Source organism: Dreissena polymorpha, chromosome 16 (assembly GCF_020536995.1).
Source record: "Dreissena polymorpha isolate Duluth1 chromosome 16, UMN_Dpol_1.0, whole genome shotgun sequence".
Taxonomy (NCBI): domain Eukaryota; kingdom Metazoa; phylum Mollusca; class Bivalvia; order Myida; family Dreissenidae; genus Dreissena; species Dreissena polymorpha.
In genome coordinates, this window is record NC_068370.1 from 18274645 (window position 1) to 18296864 (window position 22220).

Consider the following 22220-nt stretch of genomic DNA (forward strand, 5'->3'; position numbering starts at 1 on the left):
TAAAATGGTTTCCAGATGTTAACTCAAGAATGCTTAGGCCTATGATCATGAAACTTCATAGGTATATTGATCATGACTGGCTGATGACCCCTATTGATTTTCAGGTCACTAGGTCAAAGGTCAAGGTCACAGTGACTCAAAATAGTAAAATGGTTACTTTTTCTTGTTTATCCGATAAAGTCCACAGTTTTCATACAATTCTTTTCAAACTTTTCAGTGTCTTTATATTAAAGAGGACTCGATACCTATTGATTTTCAGGTCACTGGGTCAAAGGTCAAGGTCACAGTCACTCGAAATAGTAAAATGGTTTCCAGATGTTAACTCAAGAATGCTTAGGCCTAGGATCATGAAACTTCATAGGTACATTGATCATGACTGGCTGATGACCCCTATTGATTTTCAGGTAACTAGGTCAAAGGTCAAGGTCTCAGTGACTCTGTTTATAGCAGTAGAGCGATTCAGGCCCTCATGGGCCTCTTGTTTCCACTTGCAGTATGTATTGCATTGAAGACAGTATTAGAAATAGCAGAACCCCTCTTTTATACCATACTAATGGTTCTGAATGTTTAGTTGGATGATGTAAGTTTTTGGCCATATGATATCTGGCATGAAGAAAGTTTTTTTACTTTTGTTTTATTTGCCATGAAGAAAGATGGGGAAATAATTGCTTAAGTACATTATATGAATCTATGAACTCTTTTTTGTTGGCCATATGGTATATGTTTTGAATGAAGTAATAAGTCCCCTACCGGTTTCACCGGACGTATGGTTTTGTCTCCGTCCATCAGTCCGTCCGTCTGTCACACTTTTCTGGATCCTGCGATAACTTTAAAAGTTCTTAATATTTTTTCATGAAACTTGGAATATGGATAGATGGCAATGTGGACATTATGCACGTAATTTCATTTTGTTCCTACGTCAAAAATTGTGGTTGCTATGGCAACAAATAGACTAGAAATAGTGCTGAAAATGGTGTTTTTTTCTGGATCCTGCGATAACTTTAAAAGTTCTTTTTTTTTCATGAAACTTGGAACATGGATAGATGGCAATATGGACATTATGCACGTCATTTCATTTTGTTCCTACGTCAAAAATTGTGGTTGCTATGGAAACAAAAAAAATTCTGACAATGGTGAAATTTCTGACAATGGTGGAGCCGGTAGGGGACTTTTATTGCTTGGCAATAGTCTTGTTCAATATTGTTGCTTACCTTTCTCTGTATGCTCTTCTAGATTCAGAGAATGAAGATGATGAGGATGAGGAAGATGACCCAGGTGACAGGAAGTACCTTGCCGTTGCAATGGAGCTGGATCCCGGCCACTTCGACTGCGAGTGCGTCTGGAAGACTTTGTTCTGCATTCATCCTGGCCTCAAGAGGGGAACCAGGACTGGCTCACTAATGTCCATAGGTGTGTACAGCCTGGCTTTTAAGGGGGAATATGTACATGTCTATAGGTTGGTAAGGTGTGGCCTTCCAGGGTGGATAAGAAATTCAAAAGGTTTTGTTGCACTGTTAATATCTTGTGTGTTACACGTTTTAGCTCACCTTAGCTCAACACTTTTGTGATTGCCTTTGAAATGCTTTGTGAATATTAACATTTTTAACACTATAGAGGCCACATTTATTGTCCAATCTGTAAAAGATATGGTCACAAATGTGTCCCAGTCATAATTCAGACTTGTTAATATTTGAAGAAATTCTCTTCTTAGTTTAAAAAGGGTTAAAAACATGGTCACCTGGTACAATTTTAAAAGATTGTTACCAGCTTAGTAAGAATGTAAATCCTGACAATATCTTAGCCAAGTTCAATCTTGATAAGTTGCGTCCACATCCTGAAAGACTTGTTACCACTCTAGAGGTTAAATTTATGACACAGTCTTGATGAAACATGGTCAGAATGTTTCATCTGCACAATATGAGGCCATGTTTGAATCTGTGTCAATTTGGGTAAAAAAAAGATCACCAGGTGAGGTATTAGACAATTGGTTTTTTGTGAACTCAGGTGAGCACTTTAGGACCATCATGGCCTTCTTATATTTCCTAAAGGGACAAATAAGTAAATGGATATCCAGTATGTTGAACAATTCCAAGGTTCCTGAAATAAAAATGTTCCAAATTAAAGTTAATAACTTCAAAACAAAAGTTTCTTCAAAAGCTTCAAAAGTTTTGTCTGTGCATTGTATGTAGCTCATTAAATACACTCTAATTCATACTATGGGTTTGATAGGGATCCTAATTTCATTATGGCACTGATTTTATTTATTTATTTATTTGGGTATATATTTGTATGAATCCTCATACTTATGTTGATATTGTGTGCCATTGCCAGGTGTGAAGACACTGCGGTCAGTTCTTAAACCGTTCTCAGTCAACAACAGGAATAACATGTTTGTCATGAAGGAGACTGATACAGGAAATGTCTTCTATCTCAGGTTTGCTATGGGGTTTATTTCCAAGAAATATTGATTATTGTTTATTAAATTCAGTAATCAAGCAACATTCAAAGATTCAATTTAAAAGTGCATTTTACTATTAATCTGCTGATCCAAACAACATCTATAAACATATGCTTTTAAGTGTGTGTGCATAGTGTTAATAGTGTTCATTCATAGGGTCTAAAATTGACCATTAATTTATAAGTTAGGAATTTTTTTTTCGCAAACACACTTTGAGGGTCTCTGTAAAAGAATGTTTTTGCCACAAAAAAAAAATCATAAATGATAAATTAAATGGTGGCTGTTTAAACTTACAACTGACTTTATATTATCTTCTGAAAGACAATTGATGTGAAAAGTGTTGTTGTAATTTGTTAAAGTGGTTGTAGAATATTGTCTCAATTTCACTTATTCTGTAAGAGAAAACTGCATCTGTATTAAATAAACATTAAATATTTGCAATAATTAAGATGATTTTCCAGGCTGAAAGAGCTACCCAGTGATGTAAGACTGTCAGTGGCGAGTGAGGAGGCAACTACCACACAGGCAGGCGTGAGAGCCGCGTCAGTTGGGCCGGGGCCTCAGTCTGAGACAGCAGGGGTCAAGGACAGAGATGGCGACAACATATCGCTCACGTCATATTCCAGCATGCCCTCGTTATTGCCATGTTTTGGCAAGGGCGCGATTTCAGACTGTGTTGAGTTGTCTGTGCATGGAATTGATGAAGTCGGTAAGAATAAAGAGAATGCTGGAGAATAAATGTTAAATGTACTGAAGGTTATGGGGCAAGGCATAGAAAGGCTAGAAAGCTTATTACATGTGTAGACATTTTTATTTTTCGGATTCGTATGAACATTGTAGCATTAACATGTTAAGTTTGTATGGTATAATTATCTGTGAGTTTTCAATCTGTGTTTAAATAATTTTCATTCAAAATTGTCAAGGTAGAGCAACCAACATTACAAAAGTAGCTTTAATGCATGTTTATAAAGTATATACCATAATCAGAATATGCAGTCAGAGGTAGATCTAGGATTTTATATTGAGCTGTGTTATTTTCTGGTTAAATGCCTGTTGTAATCATTGATCCACTTAAGGAGGAACATGCTGTCCATGATATGCCTATGATGAACCCATAATCTGAATTTGGATAATACAACAGGCATGTTACTAATCCAGTGGTTAGCTCAACTGAGCTCATTGAGCTAATTGTGAGCTTTTGTGATTGCCTTTTGTCAGTCGTTCATCTTATCTTGTTCATCTTGCTTCATAAATATTTTCCTTGTGGAGGTTTTAGAGGTCCTATTTGTGGGACTTGGTCAGACCGTTTGTTCCAAGTATATGTCAGCTGAGTTTGAAGCTGGGTAAAGTGGGGTCACAAGGTCAAACTAAAGAAAAAGCTTGTGAACAATTTAGTGGCCACATTCATAGCCCATTTTTATGGAACATAGTTTTTAACATTTGTTCCAATGAGAGGGTCATGTGGGGTCAAAAACTAGGTCCCTTGGTCAAATTACAGGAAAGTGCCCTATCTTCATGAGCAATTTTCTTAAAGATGTTTGGACCAAGTTCAAAACATGGTTAAATGGGTCAACATTTGCTCAATTGGTCAAATTAAATAAAAAGCTTGTGAACAATATTGAGGCCACATTTACTTCATGTATCTTCATAAAAGTTTGTCAATTTGTTTTTCCAGTTATTCTTTGGCCAAGATCAAAAGTAGTGACATGATGTCAAAAAAGGACACTATGGGAAATTGTAGAAAAGCTTGGAGACTCTCTAGAAGCCTAATTTATTGCCCAATCTAAATGAAATTTGTCAGAACATTAGTCCCATTGTTATCTGGGCAAGTTCAAAACCGGGTCATGTGGGGTCAAAAACTAGGTCAAGTTCTATGGCAAATGGGATATGATTTCTGTCCTTTGGGAAACATGGCTACTATGAGGAATGTAAGTTTTGTTATGTGGCTATAGAATTAGACATATGAACACTCTAGAAGTCACAGTTTTTTCTCATTCATTATGTAACTTCATCAGAACATCATATAAATAGTTATATATTTGGGCTGAGTTAAAAAAGGATTGTGTTTTGTAAAAGAACATGGTTGCAAGGTGTTGGGGAAGTCTGTTGCAAAACCTGGGGGAAAGTACCTTAGGGCCATCTTATTTCCACATGAAACTCATATGTACTTTTAAATGTGTTACCAAGGTACCCAGATCAAGGAACATCTGGTGCAGATGTTGCAGAACAGGCTGGATGATGCAGCCTTGGAGAAAGTTCTAGAAATGTTGAGGAGGAATCCCCAGTGTCAACTCGACAGATACGATGTGCAGGTATGTGGTATACTTATTGGGGATGGCTAAGTATCACATTGCCTCACTTGTATGTTATTGAACATTTTATGCAGCATGTCATTATATCAATTAAATAGCAAATGTCTGTCATGTTATTTCCATTTGGTTCATGAACCGATCATCTTATTATGTTGGAAATGAGGTAGAAAGATAATGAATATAATTTGCTTTTTTAATGTCTGAGATTTGCTGCTCACATCTTAAACGTCAGAAATGATATAGCCAATATGGCAAAAATGCTTACAGTCCAGCCTGCCAATAAAGACCACTCAAGGGAGGTGGGCGTTGTGGTCTTTGTTCACAGGTGGTCTTTATTGGCAGGGTCAATTGAAACTTTGCAAAATATGCTAGTAGGCTTTTAACAGGTACCTTATCTACGTATGTGCTCTTTTGTAAAAATGTGTGAAAACTAATGCATGTATAATGAAATAAAACAGTTTTGTTTTTATATTTACATGTACTATTTCAATTTCCAAACATAAAAGAATAAGATCACTAGCCACTCTCCTACAACTGTGTCATTTGTCTAACATACTAATCACCTTAACGCGTTCATCCAACGTCAAGAATTTACACTTAGATACCATAATGGTTAACTTTATATGACAATTTACTTATCTTTAATCTATGCACGTCTTATCACGGAGAAATTTAAGAAAGGAATGAATATCAAAATGAATGTGTGTAATTGGCAGCGTAATTGTAAGGAAACTGTAAATTTCCTTAATAAGTTGATGTAAGCCCCAAACTGTTCTTTGATATTTTCAGCAATTAGGACATAAATCGCGAGTCACTAAAATAAAAAGGCAACTTCTTACATTTTCGACAAACCGTAAAATGCATAAAAGAAGCAGGCAGCTACCAATTAGCAATGTGTGTTCAATAAACAAAAAAATGCTATCGAGTTATTAAAGTAAACTGTCACTTGCCAATATCTCCATAGCGAACGATGAGTGCACTGGTAAGATGTTTATCACGTGACTATCACAGCATCATGGTGGCCATTGTTTTATTGAAAGTTGTGAAATCATTGATTGTTATGATGAAGTGGTTGTTGTTTATAGCCTCTTTCAAGGAATACAATATTTTTTATTTTGCAAACCGATGACAATGTTTAATAGAAAAAGCTGCAAAAATATCTTATAATTGTATTAAAAAGTTAATGCATGGTTTTTGTCAAATCCAAATTATTTGTTTTAAAACGTTGTATTATGACAATTAAAACCATTTTGTTAGTAAATTGACTTTTGGGAATGTAAAATGACGGTCGCTGGTCGTTGAAGTGGTTGTTGTTTGCTATCAAAATCTACTTTTGGGAATGTAAAATTGCGGTCGCTGGTCGTTGTTTGCATGCGGGCGTTATTGGCAGGTAAAATATATAGTGAAATTGTTTTGGGGGGAAAGCGATGTGGTCGTTATGGACAGGTGGTCGCTATTTAAACGCAGGTTGGATTGTGTATGAATGTTATTTCAGGATCGAGTCAAACTCTGATGGAGAAGCTGCACAAATCTATAAAATCCCTCATTCAGTTTCCAAAATGATTATGCTAACATGTATATAACATATATATATGAGTGCTGTTCTGAGAAAACTGGGTTTAATGCATGTGTGTAAAGTGTCAATCTGATTAGCTTGTGCATATTGCAGGGAGGACAATTTCCGCCTAAACTGGAGTTTTGCTTAAAATGCAAAATATCATAAAAGCGTAAAGTGTCATCCCAGATTAGCCTGTGCATATGCATGAACCCTGTATCCCAGAGCGAGGTTCATATATAGTATTTTGTAGCCCTCTCTGTTTGCCAGTTCATCCAGAAGCCTCTCTCAGAGCCTGCCTGCAAGCTGCACCTCATGGTGTCCAACAAGGCCAGTCCCCAGCTGGCAGCTGTCATGTTCTACCTGAGGCAGAACCTCCTGCAGTTTCTACACACGCCAAAATACAAGTCAGCCTCAGATGAAGTGCATTTTATGGTAAGTTTATACTTAGACTATTACCTACACACACCAAAATACAAGTCAGCATAGGATGGAGTGCATTTTATGGTAAGTTTATAATTAGTTTATTACCTACACACGCCAAAATACAAGTCAGCGTCGGATGAAGTGCATTTTATGGTAAGTTTATAATTAGTTTATTACCTACACACGCCAAAATACAAGTCAGCGTCGGATGAAGTGCATTTTATGGTAAGTTTATAATTAGTTTATTACCTACACACGCCAAAATACAAGTCAGCGTCGGATGAAGTGCATTTTATGGTAAGTTTATAATTAGTTTATTACCTACACACGCCAAAATACAAGTCAGCGTCGGATGAAGTGCATTTTATGGTAAGTTTATACTTAGACTATTACCTACACACACCAAAATACAAGTCAGCGTCGGATGAAGTGCATTTTATGGTAAGTTTATACTTAGACTATTACCTACACACACCAAAATACAAGTCAGCGTCGGATGAAGTGCATTTTGTGCTAAGTTTATACTTAGACTATTACCTACATACACCAAAATACAAGTCAGCATAGGATGGAGTGCATTTTATGGTAAGTTGATACTTAGACTATTACCTACACACACCAAAATACAAGTCAGCGTCGGATGAAGTGCATTTTATGGTAAGTTTATACTTAGACTATTACCTACACACACCAAAATACAAGTCAGCATAGGATGGAGTGCATTTTATGGTAAGTTTATAATTAGTTTATTACCTACACACGCCAAAATACAAGTCAGCGTCGGATGAAGTGCATTTTATGGTAAGTTTATACTTAGACTATTACCTACACACACCAAAATACAAGTCAGCATAGGATGGAGTGCATTTGATGGTAAGTTTATAATTAGTTTATTACCTACACAAGCCAAAATACAAGTAAGCCTAGGATGATGTGCATTTTATGGTAAGTTTATACTTAGACTATTACCTACACACACCAAAATACAAGTCAGCATAGGATGGAGTGCATTTTATTGTAAGTTTATAATTAGTTTATTACCTACACACGCCAAAATACAAGTCAGCGTCGGATGAAGTGCATTTTATGGTAAGTTTATACTTAGACTATTACCTACACACACCAAAATACAAGTCAGCATAGGATGGAGTGCATTTTATGGTAAGTTTATACTTAGACTATTACCTACACACACCAAAATACAAGTCAGCGTCGGATGAAGTGCATTTTATGGTAAGTTTATACTTAGACTATTACCTACACACACCAAAATACAAGTCAGCATAGGATGGAGTGCATTTTATGGTAAGTTTATTATTAGTTTATTACCTACACAAGCCAAAATACAAGTAAGCCTAGGATGATGTGCATTTTATGGTAAGTTTATACTTAGACTATTACCTACACACACCAAAATACAAGTCAGCATAGGATGGAGTGCATTTTATGGTAAGTTTATAATTAGTTTATTACCTACACACGCCAAAATACAAGTCAGCGTCGGATGAAGTGCATTTTATGGTAAGTTTATACTTAGACTATTACCTACACACACCAAAATACAAGTCAGCATAGGATGGAGTGAATTTTATGGTAAGTTTATAATTAGTTTATTACCTACACACGCCAAAATACAAGTATGCCTAGGATGATGTGCATTTTATGGTAAGTTTATAATTAGTTTATTACCTACACACGCCAAAATACAAGTCAGCATCGGATGAAGTGCATTTTATGGTAAGTTTATAATTAGTTTATTACCTACACAAGCCAAAATACAAGTCACAGGCAGTGGAAGTGCATTTTATGGTAAGTACAGTCCAACCTGTGCACAGTGGTCAGTCAAGGGAAATGTCTTAAGTGACAGTTGTAGGCAGGTGATTGTTTTTCTCAGGGGACCACTTTTTAGATGGTTGGTCATTGGTCATCCAGATGTTTGCACACAGTGTAATAGTAAATAAAAGCTCATTGCCAATTATTTAGTATAATGACACAAATTATTTCTTTTGAATATACCTTGTATTAATCATATGAGTTTATCAAAGATAATATTATTGTTTACTCATGCATCTCATTCATTCAGTAAATCAGACTGTTTGTATTATGTTCAGTGAAGGATATTTTTAGATAATTGTCATCATGTGTCATTGTCGTCATGTCTTAAAAAGTATTTATAGCGCATCACTGTTATAAACCCAAAGTTTGGCAAAATAGTATTGATTTCTTTCAAAAACACCGACACCAACAGCTTATAAAAATTTATTTGTGGGCAAACAATACACTAACAGCATTTTCATTCAAACAACAACAAAAGTGTCTCGGGTTTCAGGACTCGCCTATAACATGTGGTGTAAGCTTTTCCTTTGGAAATTGAACTTGAGTTTTACATGAACAAAATCAATTTGTATTAATGCCAAAACTTAGTTATAAAAGTTTAAATTCAATGTCTGTTTGTCCATGATTGACAATCACAAAACCTTTTATTGCCTCCTTATAACAACACTCACTAGCTTATTGTTATTGTTGACTCCTTATCAGAGATAAAGATGTATTGATTTGTCATGTGCACATGCTATGGCACTTTGACAGCAACCGCGCAGAGATTGCACCTCGAAATGACTGACTCCTGCCCGCAATACATATATATATATAATATATATACATATATGTGGTCATACCATGGTAGGATTATATGTGGTCATGTAATGGAAGGATTATATTTGGTCATACCATGGTAAGATTATATGTGGTCATACCATGGTTTGATTATATGTGGCCATACCATGGTAGGATTATATGTGGTCATACCATGGTTATGATAATATGTGGTCATGCCATGGTAGGATTATATGTGGTCATACCATTGTAGGATTATATGTTGTCATGCCATGGTAGGATTATATGTGGTCACACCATGGTAGGATTATATGTGGTCATGTCATGGTAGGATTATATGTGATCGTGCCATGGTAGGATTATATGTGGTCATACCATTGTAGGGTTATATGTGATTGTACCATGGTAGGATTATATGTGGTCATACCATGGTAGAATTATATGTGGTCATACCATGGCAGGATTATATGTAGTCATACCATTGTAGGGTTATATGTGATTGTACCATTTTAGGATTATATGTGGTCATACCATGGTAGAATTATATGTGGTCATACCATGGTAGGATTATATGTGGTCATACCATGGCATAATTATATATAGTTGGATGGATGTGTTGTATTTGTGACACTAAAATACAAATCTGAGGGTAGAAAAGTGCATTAAATGCTTTGGTAATATGTACTGAGGTCATTATACTAATACAAGAACATACCTTAAATTGTTTTAACTATTTATTCCATAAACATACAAAGGTCATGAACAATATTTCACTTGATGAAATATATGGGTTGAAGGTTTTATCAAATTTTATGATGGATTTATATCCTATGTGTCAATATAATCCTATAACATTACCTTTGTGATGAATATGTGTTAAACCATGCTTTTGCTAAATGTGTTATTGTAGAACATATATGATGGAGTAATGTGATTTCTGTGCAGAGTGATTTTTGTTGTGACTTAATGTATAGCAGCGACGTCATTAACACATTTAATATAATTCTATAGGACATGATTGATGGCGACCTGTGCTCTATTCCTGCTGACCAGGCATTTCTGTATATACCCCTCCTCACGGCCAGAAAGACAGGTAATGTCAAGGTCATTCATGTAATCCATGCAGAGTTTACATCAGATTTAAATGTTCATGGTGAAACTACATGAATTTGAACATTTATTTTACAATGAGAAAACACTGTGAATGTAAAGAAAGCAATATTCGAAAATGAAATAAGTAGTGTATAATAAAAACTTATCATGTGTAGCAATTGATATTCAGTCATAATTATAAGAATAAAGACCTATTAGTGTGTTCTCTATTCTTAGATCCTTGCATATGTGAGTTTTTCTGTCCAAAAATTATATTTCATATAACCTGTCCGAATAAGTGAAGACAATTATGTCATATTGACTCATTTCTAGTCTTAATAAAATGTAATTTCATATAATTGGCTGTTTTCCATTACTTGCTATAAACGTAGCAATATCTTTACTGTTGAAGGCATCGCTGTGCTAAGCATTAGCCTGGTGGATGGGCATGGTAACCAGGTGAAACTATTACAAAGTTCACGACCTTCCTGCATGTCCTACCTTGACCTCGAAAGTCAGAGTGACCTTGAAGCCTTTGTGCAGGTGCAGTCATATGAGGTCAATCCACATAGCAAACGACCAGGTATGAAATCCATGTGTATACATAGTTACATGTATAAGTATTAATTGCGTATTTTAACTTTTTATCTTATTATTTGGTTCACCCCCGGCGTGTCGATCTGTCTTACCAGTCTGTCTAAATCTGTATCCTTCAATAGCTTAAAACATTATATACTTAAAGTTTTTTATCAAACAAAAATTGTGGTTGCTATGGTAACAAAAATATTAAAAAGCTAAAATAATGATTGAGCAATAACTCAATAAGTATTCAAGATAAGTTGATGTAACTTAGTATGTAGATGAAGGGTCATATAGGGAATACGTGTGTTATTTTAGTTGTTCGACAAAAATATGTAAAAATTAAAAACTGCATTCTGCAACACCACAAAAAATACTAAAGCTAGGTTGATGAAACTCAATCTTGGTTTAAAGGTTCACATGTTTTATATGCTTTTTATTTCTTTTTAGCTCACCTGAGCATTATGTGCTCATGGTGAGCTTTTGTGATTGCCTTATGTCTGTTGTCCATCATGTGTCGTGCGTCGAGGCTATACATGTCTATAGTTAAACCTTGTTAACACTCTAGAGGCCACATTTATTGTCTGATCTTCATGAAACTTGGTCAGAAGATTTGACCCAATGATATCTTGGACGAGTTTGAAAATGGTTCCGGTTGGTTGAAAAACATGGCCATCAGGGAGCGGGTCATTTTTCATTATATGGCTGTAGTCATTTTTCCTTATTTGGCTGTAGTCAAAACTTGTTAACACTCTTAAAATGATTTTAGTCTGTTGAAAAACATGGCCACCAGGGGGCCATTTATAGTTCACTCTTCATGAAACTTGGTTAGAAAATTTCTTCTAATGATATCTTTGAGGCCCTCTTGCTATTTCTTATCATTATAGCATTATGTACTACAGTTTGCTGTGACCATCAGTTCTCGGTTGAAATCCAATTTTGGTCAGACCATCATCTTGTCAATTTTCAGCAACAATAGTACAACATCTGTCTAGTATGGGACAGTTTTATAAGCAGTGTAATTTAGCTGTCAGGGCTGGTCTCTATCATGGCTTGTACACAGGTGAGGGCTTTGTACTATCATGGCCATCTTTTGTTGTTTTTTTATTTCATATTTTAAAAAATAGTTCAAGAAACAGTTCAAATCATAAAAACCAGGCAGGGTATGATTGTTTTTTTGTTTTGCAGTTATAATTATATTGATGATCAAGACTCGCATTACACTAGGCCAAAGTTTGTAGAGTCCAACTATTAATGCATCAAAGAATGTGTTTGATTTTCAGTGCTCATTATGCCCTCAGGTAAGCCAGGTGTTCTGTTTGCAAGCTGGAATGTCACTGTCTAGTCTCATCACATGTTATCATGAGTTCCGTATGTTATCATGAGTTCCATGACTTTGTAAATTAATATTTACAATGTACATGTATATGGTATTGTGCGTGTAAGAACGGTGGTAATTTGATTTTTTGGTAAGTGTTAAAATGTTGTCCCGTTTTAGTTCATATTTGTGTAGTAAAATGTATGTACATGTATGTATAACATGACATGTACTTTAAAAGTGAGAAATGTTTCAGAAAGCATAACAAAAACTTATTTATGTTTTAAGTCCAGAACATTTTGAAGCCAGTATTAAATACAAACTTCTATCTGTTCATAAAAAGATTATGTTGTGTTTCTAATATTTTATGCTTACAAGAATAACTGTACTTCTAACTGTAACAGAGTAGTGGAAGAATCATTTTGAGAACCATCTGTTAAGCATCTTTAAGTGTTTGAAGTTTGAAATATATCATTAATTTGACAAGTAATGAAATGAAATAAAATTAGAAAGTGTCAGACCAGTAATTAGTAAAGTTGCATTGAAAAACAATATTGTTGTATTTTTAGTTATACTATTTTGGCAGTATGTTAGACTTTTTATGTCCCCTAGTCTATACTGGGGGACATATTGTTTTAGCCCTGTCTATTTGTTGGTTTGTTGGTTTGTTTGCGTCAAACTTTAACATTGGCCATAAGTTTTGCAATATTGAAGATAGCAACTTGATATATGGCATGCATGTGTATCTCATGCAACTGCACATTTTGAGTGGTGAAAGGTCAAGGTCATCCTTCAAGGTCAAAGGTCAAATATATGGGGGGGACATAGTGTTTCACAAACACATCTTGTTTCTTTGTTAATTTGTTAATACTTCTATAGGAGGTTTTTCATTGACATCGTTGCTCAATGAGTAAAAAAAATAATGCATTGGATGAAAATTCCATGACACCAATAAAGAGCCCCTATTTTACTGGTACAAACTAAGCCATTTATGTATAATCCTTTCAAAATGACATACATTACACATTATTATGTGGAGGAAACTACTATTGGTTGACGAATAGGCCATCCTTGCCTGTATGGAGGGTTAAGTGTTTTTTTTACAAAGTTAAGCGCAATACTCGATTTAAGTCAATTTGGACCGGATTGGCTTATACTTGTAGGGCAAACCAATATTGGGGAACAATAATATATACATTTTAATTATTGCTGAATTATTTTCATAAAGGAGTTAGACAAATCTTTTTCAATAACTTAAATCTATAATCTCAGGTTTTTTGTGTAGATTCATGCTTTAATGAAAATATACTATGCCTTTTTGTCTTAAAATAAAAATAAATAATCAAATGCAAATATTATCAATGTCAGTTATTTAGCAACAATCAGAAATTATAACGAGAACTTAGTTTTAAAATGTATTTGTTTTTCTTGTAAATAATCTTCCCCCTCAATAAAAACAAAACAAAAAACAAGAACAACAAAAATACACCACTTAGAGGCTTTGAATTTTCAAGTATTTTAATTATTCTTGATTTCGACATGACATGGTATCATATTTTGTGATCACTTTTTTACTCCATGAGTAAACTCAGTAGTGGCGGCTGAAATCAATCAATTAACCATCAGATGGTTGTATCATTTTGCTGTGATTGGCTAACAAGCCTTTGAACGCTGGCTTGTGACGCTGGCTTGCCATGATGGCTTATGGGGGCAGTCTGCCCTCAGCATGTTTTTGTGATGAAATCATAACATACTGCATGTGAGGCTCTAATGAATGCATTTTCATCTAGATCACCTTTAAAAATGTACAGATACTATTTTTTCACTCGGTAGTCAAATCTTTCCTAGTTGATATTTGCATTAATCTTTTGTATAATATGAACTCTTTAGCCATATTGAAAATGCATATTCCCAACATAAAGATGTTCTGATATTTTTACTTTAACCTTAATAAAAATTTGTTTATAAATTTATTCATTGTATGTAGTCCTTGGGGCTTTGTGATTAAAGCCAATTTCATATCAATTCATATACCTCATCACTGTCATGTTTGGACTAATATTAATGGGACCGTATTTTTGTATAGCAAATATCGGTAGCTTTGTGTTCATGGTGTTGACAATATATAGCTGCTTAGAGTATCTATATATAATGCCTTATTCTTGCATTTGCCAAATGACTGAAATCTGAAGGTTGTTCATGCCCATGTAAAGAGAAATTGTTCATGTAAATATCATAACAAAAACTTATCAAAGTAACTAAATAAATGTTGCATACCGAATTTAATAAAAATAAAATGGAGTGTTTAAAAGAAAGTGTTGCAGTTGTAAGTTAAATTTTATAACTTCATAATCAGATATATAAGTATGCATAATTACAATTATAAAAGTAAAGAAACATTTTCAATAAAATAGTGTAGTGCAACCTATTTTCTTGCTGCTCATTCCAGGCCCAACGGCTCTAGTCCAGTTTCACATCTGGGTGAACGGTGACGTGTGCCTGAAGACTCTACAGGAGAAGCTCACGCAGACGTTGAAGCACGCCCTCTGTGACGTTGTGATGGAGTACCACGTGCTCACTGCGCCCCTGTGTACCATACCCAAGCACATGCTGGATTTGGTTGCCTCCTCCCCCACCATGTCTGCACCATGCTCCCCATTTTATAGCATGCCAGGTACGTGTTTAACAGTGTTTGACCTCTATTAACAGTGTGTTTGTATTTTCTAGACCATTAGGCTTAATTATGTGTGCTCAGACTGTTTTATGTTTATGATTAACATTCACTTCTAATTGATGGACATAATTCATTTTAAAAGAAAATTTTGAAATATTTACCATTAAGTTCCTATTTATCTTTGTCAATATTTGAAAAAAATATATGACATTCATTTTCATCAGGAAAACACTTTTACAAAAGTAAACTTTTTTTAAGTAAATTAGTAATGTTCAGCTTAGTTATACCCAGCTCATATGAATGATTTCATTGAAGTTATTGTAATTAGCATCATAATCATTAAATGCATGATACACAAATATGAAGTTTTAAGCAGTGACCAAACACAATTTATATGTAAATTGTTGGATATGCAAAGCTCTTTTGAAGCAGTTGTTGACATCAACTTTACCTCCTATGCACCACATTTTTTATTTGATCAATCATGTGTATCCGTATTTGCTCAGATTTATCTATGATTTCTGCAGCAAACAAGAAAGTAATGCATGAATATGAAATTATGTTAGAATAAAAAGACTATGTGATCTTTTTCAGACATTTTAAAGGAATTTGAAGCAAGGCACCGTATGTCTTCGTTCTTTCAGAACCTTTGATTTATGATTCTGTCTGGTAATCTTGTGCACTTTAGCCTCATTGGGCATGTGAACATTTTCGATTAAAATTAAAAGAAATTGGCCGTGCTCTGTAGGGGGTTTAATGCATGTGCGTAAAGTGTCGTCCCAGATTAGCCTGTGCAGTCTGCCAAGGCTTATCAGGGATGACACTTTCTGCATTTATGATATTTTTGTTTCAAGAAAGTCTCTTCTTAGCAAAAATCAGGTTTAGACGGAAAGTGTTGTCCATGATTAGCCTGTGCAGCCTGGGACGACGCTTTACGCACATGCCGTAAACCCCCTTATCACATAACAGGGCTCAGATGTAATTTTTATTCAGCAAAAAATATAATTCTGTTTGACGTTTACCAAAACATAAATATTTCCAATTATCAATTATATATTTACATGTATTATTCATTTATAGTCTTGGCCATGCCGAATTGACATTTACATGTAGGCTTTTCAACTGGATTTTGTTAAGTGTTGGAGAAAAGACTTCAGTTCAAAATTATTTCCTTCATAATTTCTATTTTGCTTCTGAGCAAGTATAAGCTCAAAGCTCAAAAATATAATCTATGGAAATTCAGATGACAATTCAAATAAATTTATGAGTAGGATGGCATTGATACTGAATTTTTATGATACATTCTGTCCATATAGCAAATGGCAAAATGTTTATTTTGATTTTCCCATTGTTATTGCTTTGTTACATTTCAAATTGTGGTTATCGTGGATGATTAAGATGCCCTGTCATATAAATATACCTGAGAGCTAAGTGCATAAGATCATCAGATGTGCAAGATTAACTGACAAGACTGTACCTGTATTTAGTTTATATACTCCCATATACCCCCATGATGCTCATTATACCTGCACATGGATCATTCAGTTCTTGTGTGTTGGTACTTGTGTATACTTTTATTCTAGTTTGGTTTATCTTCTGTTTGTTTTTCTTAAAATGTGTTAAGAATTTTGTTTTTAATTATGATACATAAACAATCAAAGTACTCAAAGTACTGGTGGGGCGATTTTGCTCAAATTTTTCGGTCGTTAAAACACTATACACCTTAATGCCAACCAATTACCTTTTTAGCTTACCTGAGCACAACGTGCTCATGGTGAGCTTTTGTGATCGCCTTTTGTCCGTCGTGCGTTGTGTGTTGTCCGTTGTGCGACGTCAACATTTGCCTTGTTCACTCTCTAGAGGCCACATTTATTGTCCAATCTTCATGAAATTTGGTCAGAAGATTGGTCTCAATGATATCTTGGATGAGTTCGAAAATGGTAACGTTTGCTTGAAAAACATGGCTGCCAAGGGGCGGGGCATTTTTCGTTATATGGCTATAGTAAAATCTTGTTCACTCTCTAGACGCAGCATTTATTGTCCAATCTTCATGAAATTTGGTCAGGAGATTGGTCTCAATGATATCTTGGATGAGTTCGAAAATGGTAACGTTTGCTAGAAAAACATGGTTGCCAAGGGGCGGGGCATTTTTTCCTTATATGGCTATATATGGCTATAGTAAAATCTTGTTAACTCTCTAGAGGCCACATTTATTGTCCAATCTTCATGAAACTTGGTCAGAAGATTCATCCCTATAATATATTGGACGAGTTTGAAAATGATGCTGGTTGGTTGAAAAACATGGCCGCCAGGGGGCGGGGCATTTTTCCTTATATGGCTATAGTAAAGCCTTGTTAAAACTCTAGAGGCCACATTTATTGTCCAATCTTCATGAAATTTGGTCAGAAGATTGGTTTCAGTGATATCTTGGATGAGTTCGAAAATGGTAACGTTTGCTTGAAAAACATGGATGCCAGGGGGCGGGGCATTTTTCCTTATGGCTATTTATGGCTATAGTAAAATCTTGTTAACTCTCTAGAGGCCACATTTATTGTCCGATCTTCATGAAACTTGGTCAGAAGATTCATCCAAATAATATCTTAGATGAGATCGAAAATGATGCTGGTTGGTTGAAAAACATGGCCACTAGGGGGCGGGGCATTTTTCCTTATATGGCTATAGTAAAACCTTGTTAACACTCTAGAGGCCACATTTATTTTCCGATCTTAATGAAACTTGGTCAGAAGATTTGTCCCAATAATATCTTGTAATCTCAGGTGAGTGACTTTGGGCCTTTCAGGCCCTCTTGTTTGAAGAAAACAGATGGAAGTAAGGAAGTGTGACCATGGTGACAGGCTGTCAACATTATATGATTTAGCTATTGGGGTTAAATGTAAATGCTTTCTAAAACAAGTGTTTGTCGTATTTGCCAATTGATAGCTAAACTGCAAAGATATAATACACTTTCCCAGTTCCAAACTTGACATAGATCTGATAAAGACAAGCATTGCAGTAATTTTTAATTAGTACAGTAAGGTTTGTTGATCGTTATTGTCGAAGTACATGGGCCTCCGTGTGTGTCAAAGTATAAAGTTAATCCATTGAGTATCAAGTAAGATACGGCAAATGTTAGTTTTTGAGCAATGGGATACTAAAGGTCAATGTCAACCAGGGGTCAAGCTAAAAAAAGTAAACAGAAAGGTATTTTCCAAAGGGGTGTTATGTCGAAGAATTAAGTTAATCCATTCAATTATAGGGAAAAAAAGTATCACCTACATGGTACTTGAACCCACGACCCCGTGCTTAACAGTATCTTGCTGTACCGACTAAGCTAGCCGGACGACCACAGTAATCTTCGCAAAACGTTTAATTAAAAAAATCAAAGAATTTCTGATGGCTTTGACATCTTCTGATTGGTCATTTTTTGCAACGGAAAATACCAATGTGCTTCGTCACAGTGTTTTTTGTGGCGCATTAATCATCCGATCGGAGCTATTTTGCTTGCGAATGCAGCATCTTGAGATGCAAAGTGGTTGGATGCAGTAGCGGACTTCTTTCTTTGGTTTACGTATATAATGTTACCTCTGGGGCTAATTGCAGAAGGCAATGGCCCCAATAAAAACTACATGTAAATGTATTTGTACATACGCCCAGCAGTCTGATTGTATAATCCACTATGTGACCTGTTTATCAAACCCAGAATGTATTATGTACATATTTATTATACCCAGATGAATCCACTTTTCATCCATAAGTAGTTAAATGAAATTATCTAGGCCAAATTTAGTATAATCCAACATGGTGATGGAATGTCGTTTTTTTCAAATTCAATTACTACGAATCTATAAGAAAATAGTACAGAATGATATAAATGTCTAAAAAGTAGCTCGCATAAATAGAATAATATCAAGCATTAAATAAAAAGAAATGTATTTACTTTTTTTGTTTAACACTGTTAAATATTTATTCAGTAAAAGTGAGAATATATGCACATTTTCAGTCACGTAAGCATGTATGAAAATATTTATTTTTTCGTGTTACTTATATCATATTTCACCGATACCACAATAGAAAACAAATATTGATTTCATCTGTTTAAATGCTATTGAACACATAAATTAGAATCCTTCAAAAGATGTATGAGATATGGTTATGAACTTCATACATAGACACATTGATGACTGATATCAAGATCTGGTTTTTGATTTCATAATGTGTGGGTGGGGTAATGCCCAAGGTCACTGGTGGGGGGGTAATGCCCAAGTCACTGGGTGGGTGGGGTAATGACCAAGGTCACTGGGTGGGTGGGGTAATGACTAAGGTCACTGGGTGGGTGGGATAATGACCCAGGCCACTGGGTGGGTGGGGTCATGATGAAGGTCACCATTTCTAAATTTAGGCTTCACTTCTAGCGAATAATTTAGGCTTATCAAGTTTGCAAGTATCAAGCTAATTTTGCAAGCTGTAACATGTCAAGTTTTAGTAACTTAATAATTCTGTAATAGATATTGTAAATAATGTGGTGTTGCCTTAATACTGTTGCTTAATTAAGTCTTATTAATTGCAGTCCTTATAAATAGCTAAATGATGTTGTTTCAAATTAAACTCATTTATTTTAGTTTAATTTGAATTTTAAAAAGTTTTAAAGAAAATAGACATCATTTTAACGGATTTCAGTAGGTCAAGAGTTAAAATGACGCATTGATTGCTTGAACCTTTTGAAAGTAAACTTGAAAATTTAAATGCAGAACAAGCATTTTTATCCTAAGTGTGAAGACTTCAGGAATTTACAGTAATAAATGTTAAGTTCATGACAAATTTGCAACAGAAAATAATGACATTCTATTGCTTCAGATGGCATTGGATTTATGCAACAGAAAATAATGACATTCTATTGCTTCAGATGGCATTGGATTTATGCAACAGAAAATAATGACATTCTATTGCTTCAGATGGCATTGGATTTATGCAACAGAAAATACTGACATTCTATTGCTTCAGATGGCATTGGATTTATGCAACAGAAAATAATGACATTCTATTGCTTCAGATGGCATTGGATTTATGCAACAGAAAATACTGACATTCTATTGCTTCAGATGGCATTGGATTTATGCAACAGAAAATAATGACATTCTATTGCTTCAGATGGCATTGGATTTATGCAACAGAAAATAATGACATTCTATTGCTTCAGATAGCATTGGATTTATGCAACAGAAAATAATGACATTCTATTGCTTCAGATGGCATTGGATTTATGCAACAGAAAATAATGACATTCTATTGCTTCAGATGGCATTGGATTTATGCAACAGAAAATAATGACATTCTATTGCTTCAGATGGCATTGGATTTATGCAAGCTAAACTGTTTATTCTCAATTTACAAAATATTAATAAATCTAAAGCAGTGTTCTGTATCTATTGTAGTCCCTGAAATTGTTGTTGATTTTTGAATGGAAAATCATTGAAAAGCACTTATTTATTGTGATATAATAAAGAACAATTTGTTGTTTCTTGCTGATATTTAAATATACATTTCACAAGAAGCATTGATTAAGTGATGAATAAATATCATACAATACTCTAGTTACACATGTATACTGAAAAAAAAGTAATGGAATTCTTAGGTTATCAATACTTTACTCCAAACTCTAGGTGAGGACTCAGGAGAAAGGAAGTTAACCCTGTCGCAGACTAAAAGTGCGGGGCCCCATGCAAGCCTCTCACGTCGGTCATCTCTACAGAACGTGACTAGATTTCAGGCAATCAAGGAGGTGATCACTCAGTCAAGCAAGAAGAGAGTGGCCTCTCCTGCCTTGGATGCAAATAAGGTTTGTGTATTTACTTAAAAATGTTAAAATGCATGCGCTGCGTTTTTAAAATTTCTTTCTTTTTAAAAGTCTTATAAATATGATTTAAGTATATGTTGCAAAATAAAAGTTAATATAGTTTGTCTAATAATTTGAGTTTTTATGTTAAGCCACATATATACTCAAAATCAACAAATATTTCATTAAAATATTTTGTGAAATAAAGGTTACCCTCAAAATATCAGTGTTCCTTGTAGCAACAGCCAAAATTTCAATACTAGATGTGGCACAATATATTCCATGTGAAATTCCTGCGAGGATATCTGAACATTTACGAGCAAACGCCGCTTCGTCTGTCCGTCTGTCCGTCCATGTGTCCGTCCGTGCACAATTTTTGTCTGGGCTATTTCTCAGCAACTAATGACCGGAATTCAATGAAACTTTATGGGAAGCATTCACTACCAAGAGGGGATGTGCATATTATCAGTGGGTTCTGGTCGGATGATTTTTGACAGAGTTATGGCCCTTTGAAATTTTCCATTAACTGTACATATAGTGCAATTCTTGTCCGGGCTATTTCTCAGCAACTAATGACCGGAATTCAATGAAACTTTATGGGAAGCTTCACTACCAAGAGGAGATGTGCATATAATCAGCGGGTTCTTATCGGATGATTTTTCACAGAGTTATGGCCCTTTGAAATTTTATATACAAAAATTCTTGTCCTCCCAACTACTGTGCCCTCAAGACGTTTCCTTTTATCTGAATATATAGTGCAATATTGTGACCAAAAAAACCTTTGGGGAGCATCACCCGTCTCCGACGGTTTCTTGTTCTAATTGTTAGTCTCTAACTTTTATCATATGCATAATGCAGCATGAAAAAAAGAGCATTTTTTATAGTAGGATGAACACTATCACACAATATGACATTAGGTGCTTCTAGAAAGCTAGAGAAGGTAATGCGCACAGAATTATGTTTTACACATAGTTATTATAAATATATTATCAGAACACAAAAAAATATTATCTTAAAAGCCAGATGGTATTATGAGCATTATACTTTGAGCCCCCTTTTTGCCTCCAAGAATAAAAAAACACAGTAACTGACGTTTATTTGTTTCATTAATCTTTAACAATACACAAACCCCATTGTCATTCTTATTAATTTCCTTCATTTTCAGACCTTTGACCTTGCGGGTGTTGACTCTGGTCCCACATCAAGGAGTGGTTCCCCTGCAGTTGGTGTTGGCAGCCCCCGGGCCAGGGACCGGCTCCACCTGATCACTCCATATGAGAAGGGGGACCAGGGAACCCTCAATCATATCTATGCTGACCTTCTAGAGGCCTGGTTCTTGTTCTGTCTACAGCTTGGT

At 35.0% G+C, this 22220-nt stretch overlaps 1 protein-coding gene across 1 annotated transcript in view; it reads left to right on the forward strand.

Moving 5' to 3' along the window:
* Positions 1–22220, forward strand: part of LOC127861693 (KICSTOR complex protein SZT2-like) — a 167356-nt gene that overhangs the window by 107042 nt on the left and 38094 nt on the right. The window contains 11 exon segments of the mRNA XM_052400377.1: positions 1234–1410; positions 2332–2434; positions 2920–3167; positions 4646–4770; positions 6596–6760; positions 10379–10460; positions 10872–11042; positions 14806–15030; positions 15625–15654; positions 20691–20866; positions 22029–22218. Coding sequence (XP_052256337.1) covers positions 1234–1410; positions 2332–2434; positions 2920–3167; positions 4646–4770; positions 6596–6760; positions 10379–10460; positions 10872–11042; positions 14806–15030; positions 15625–15654; positions 20691–20866; positions 22029–22218 — 1692 coding nt within the window.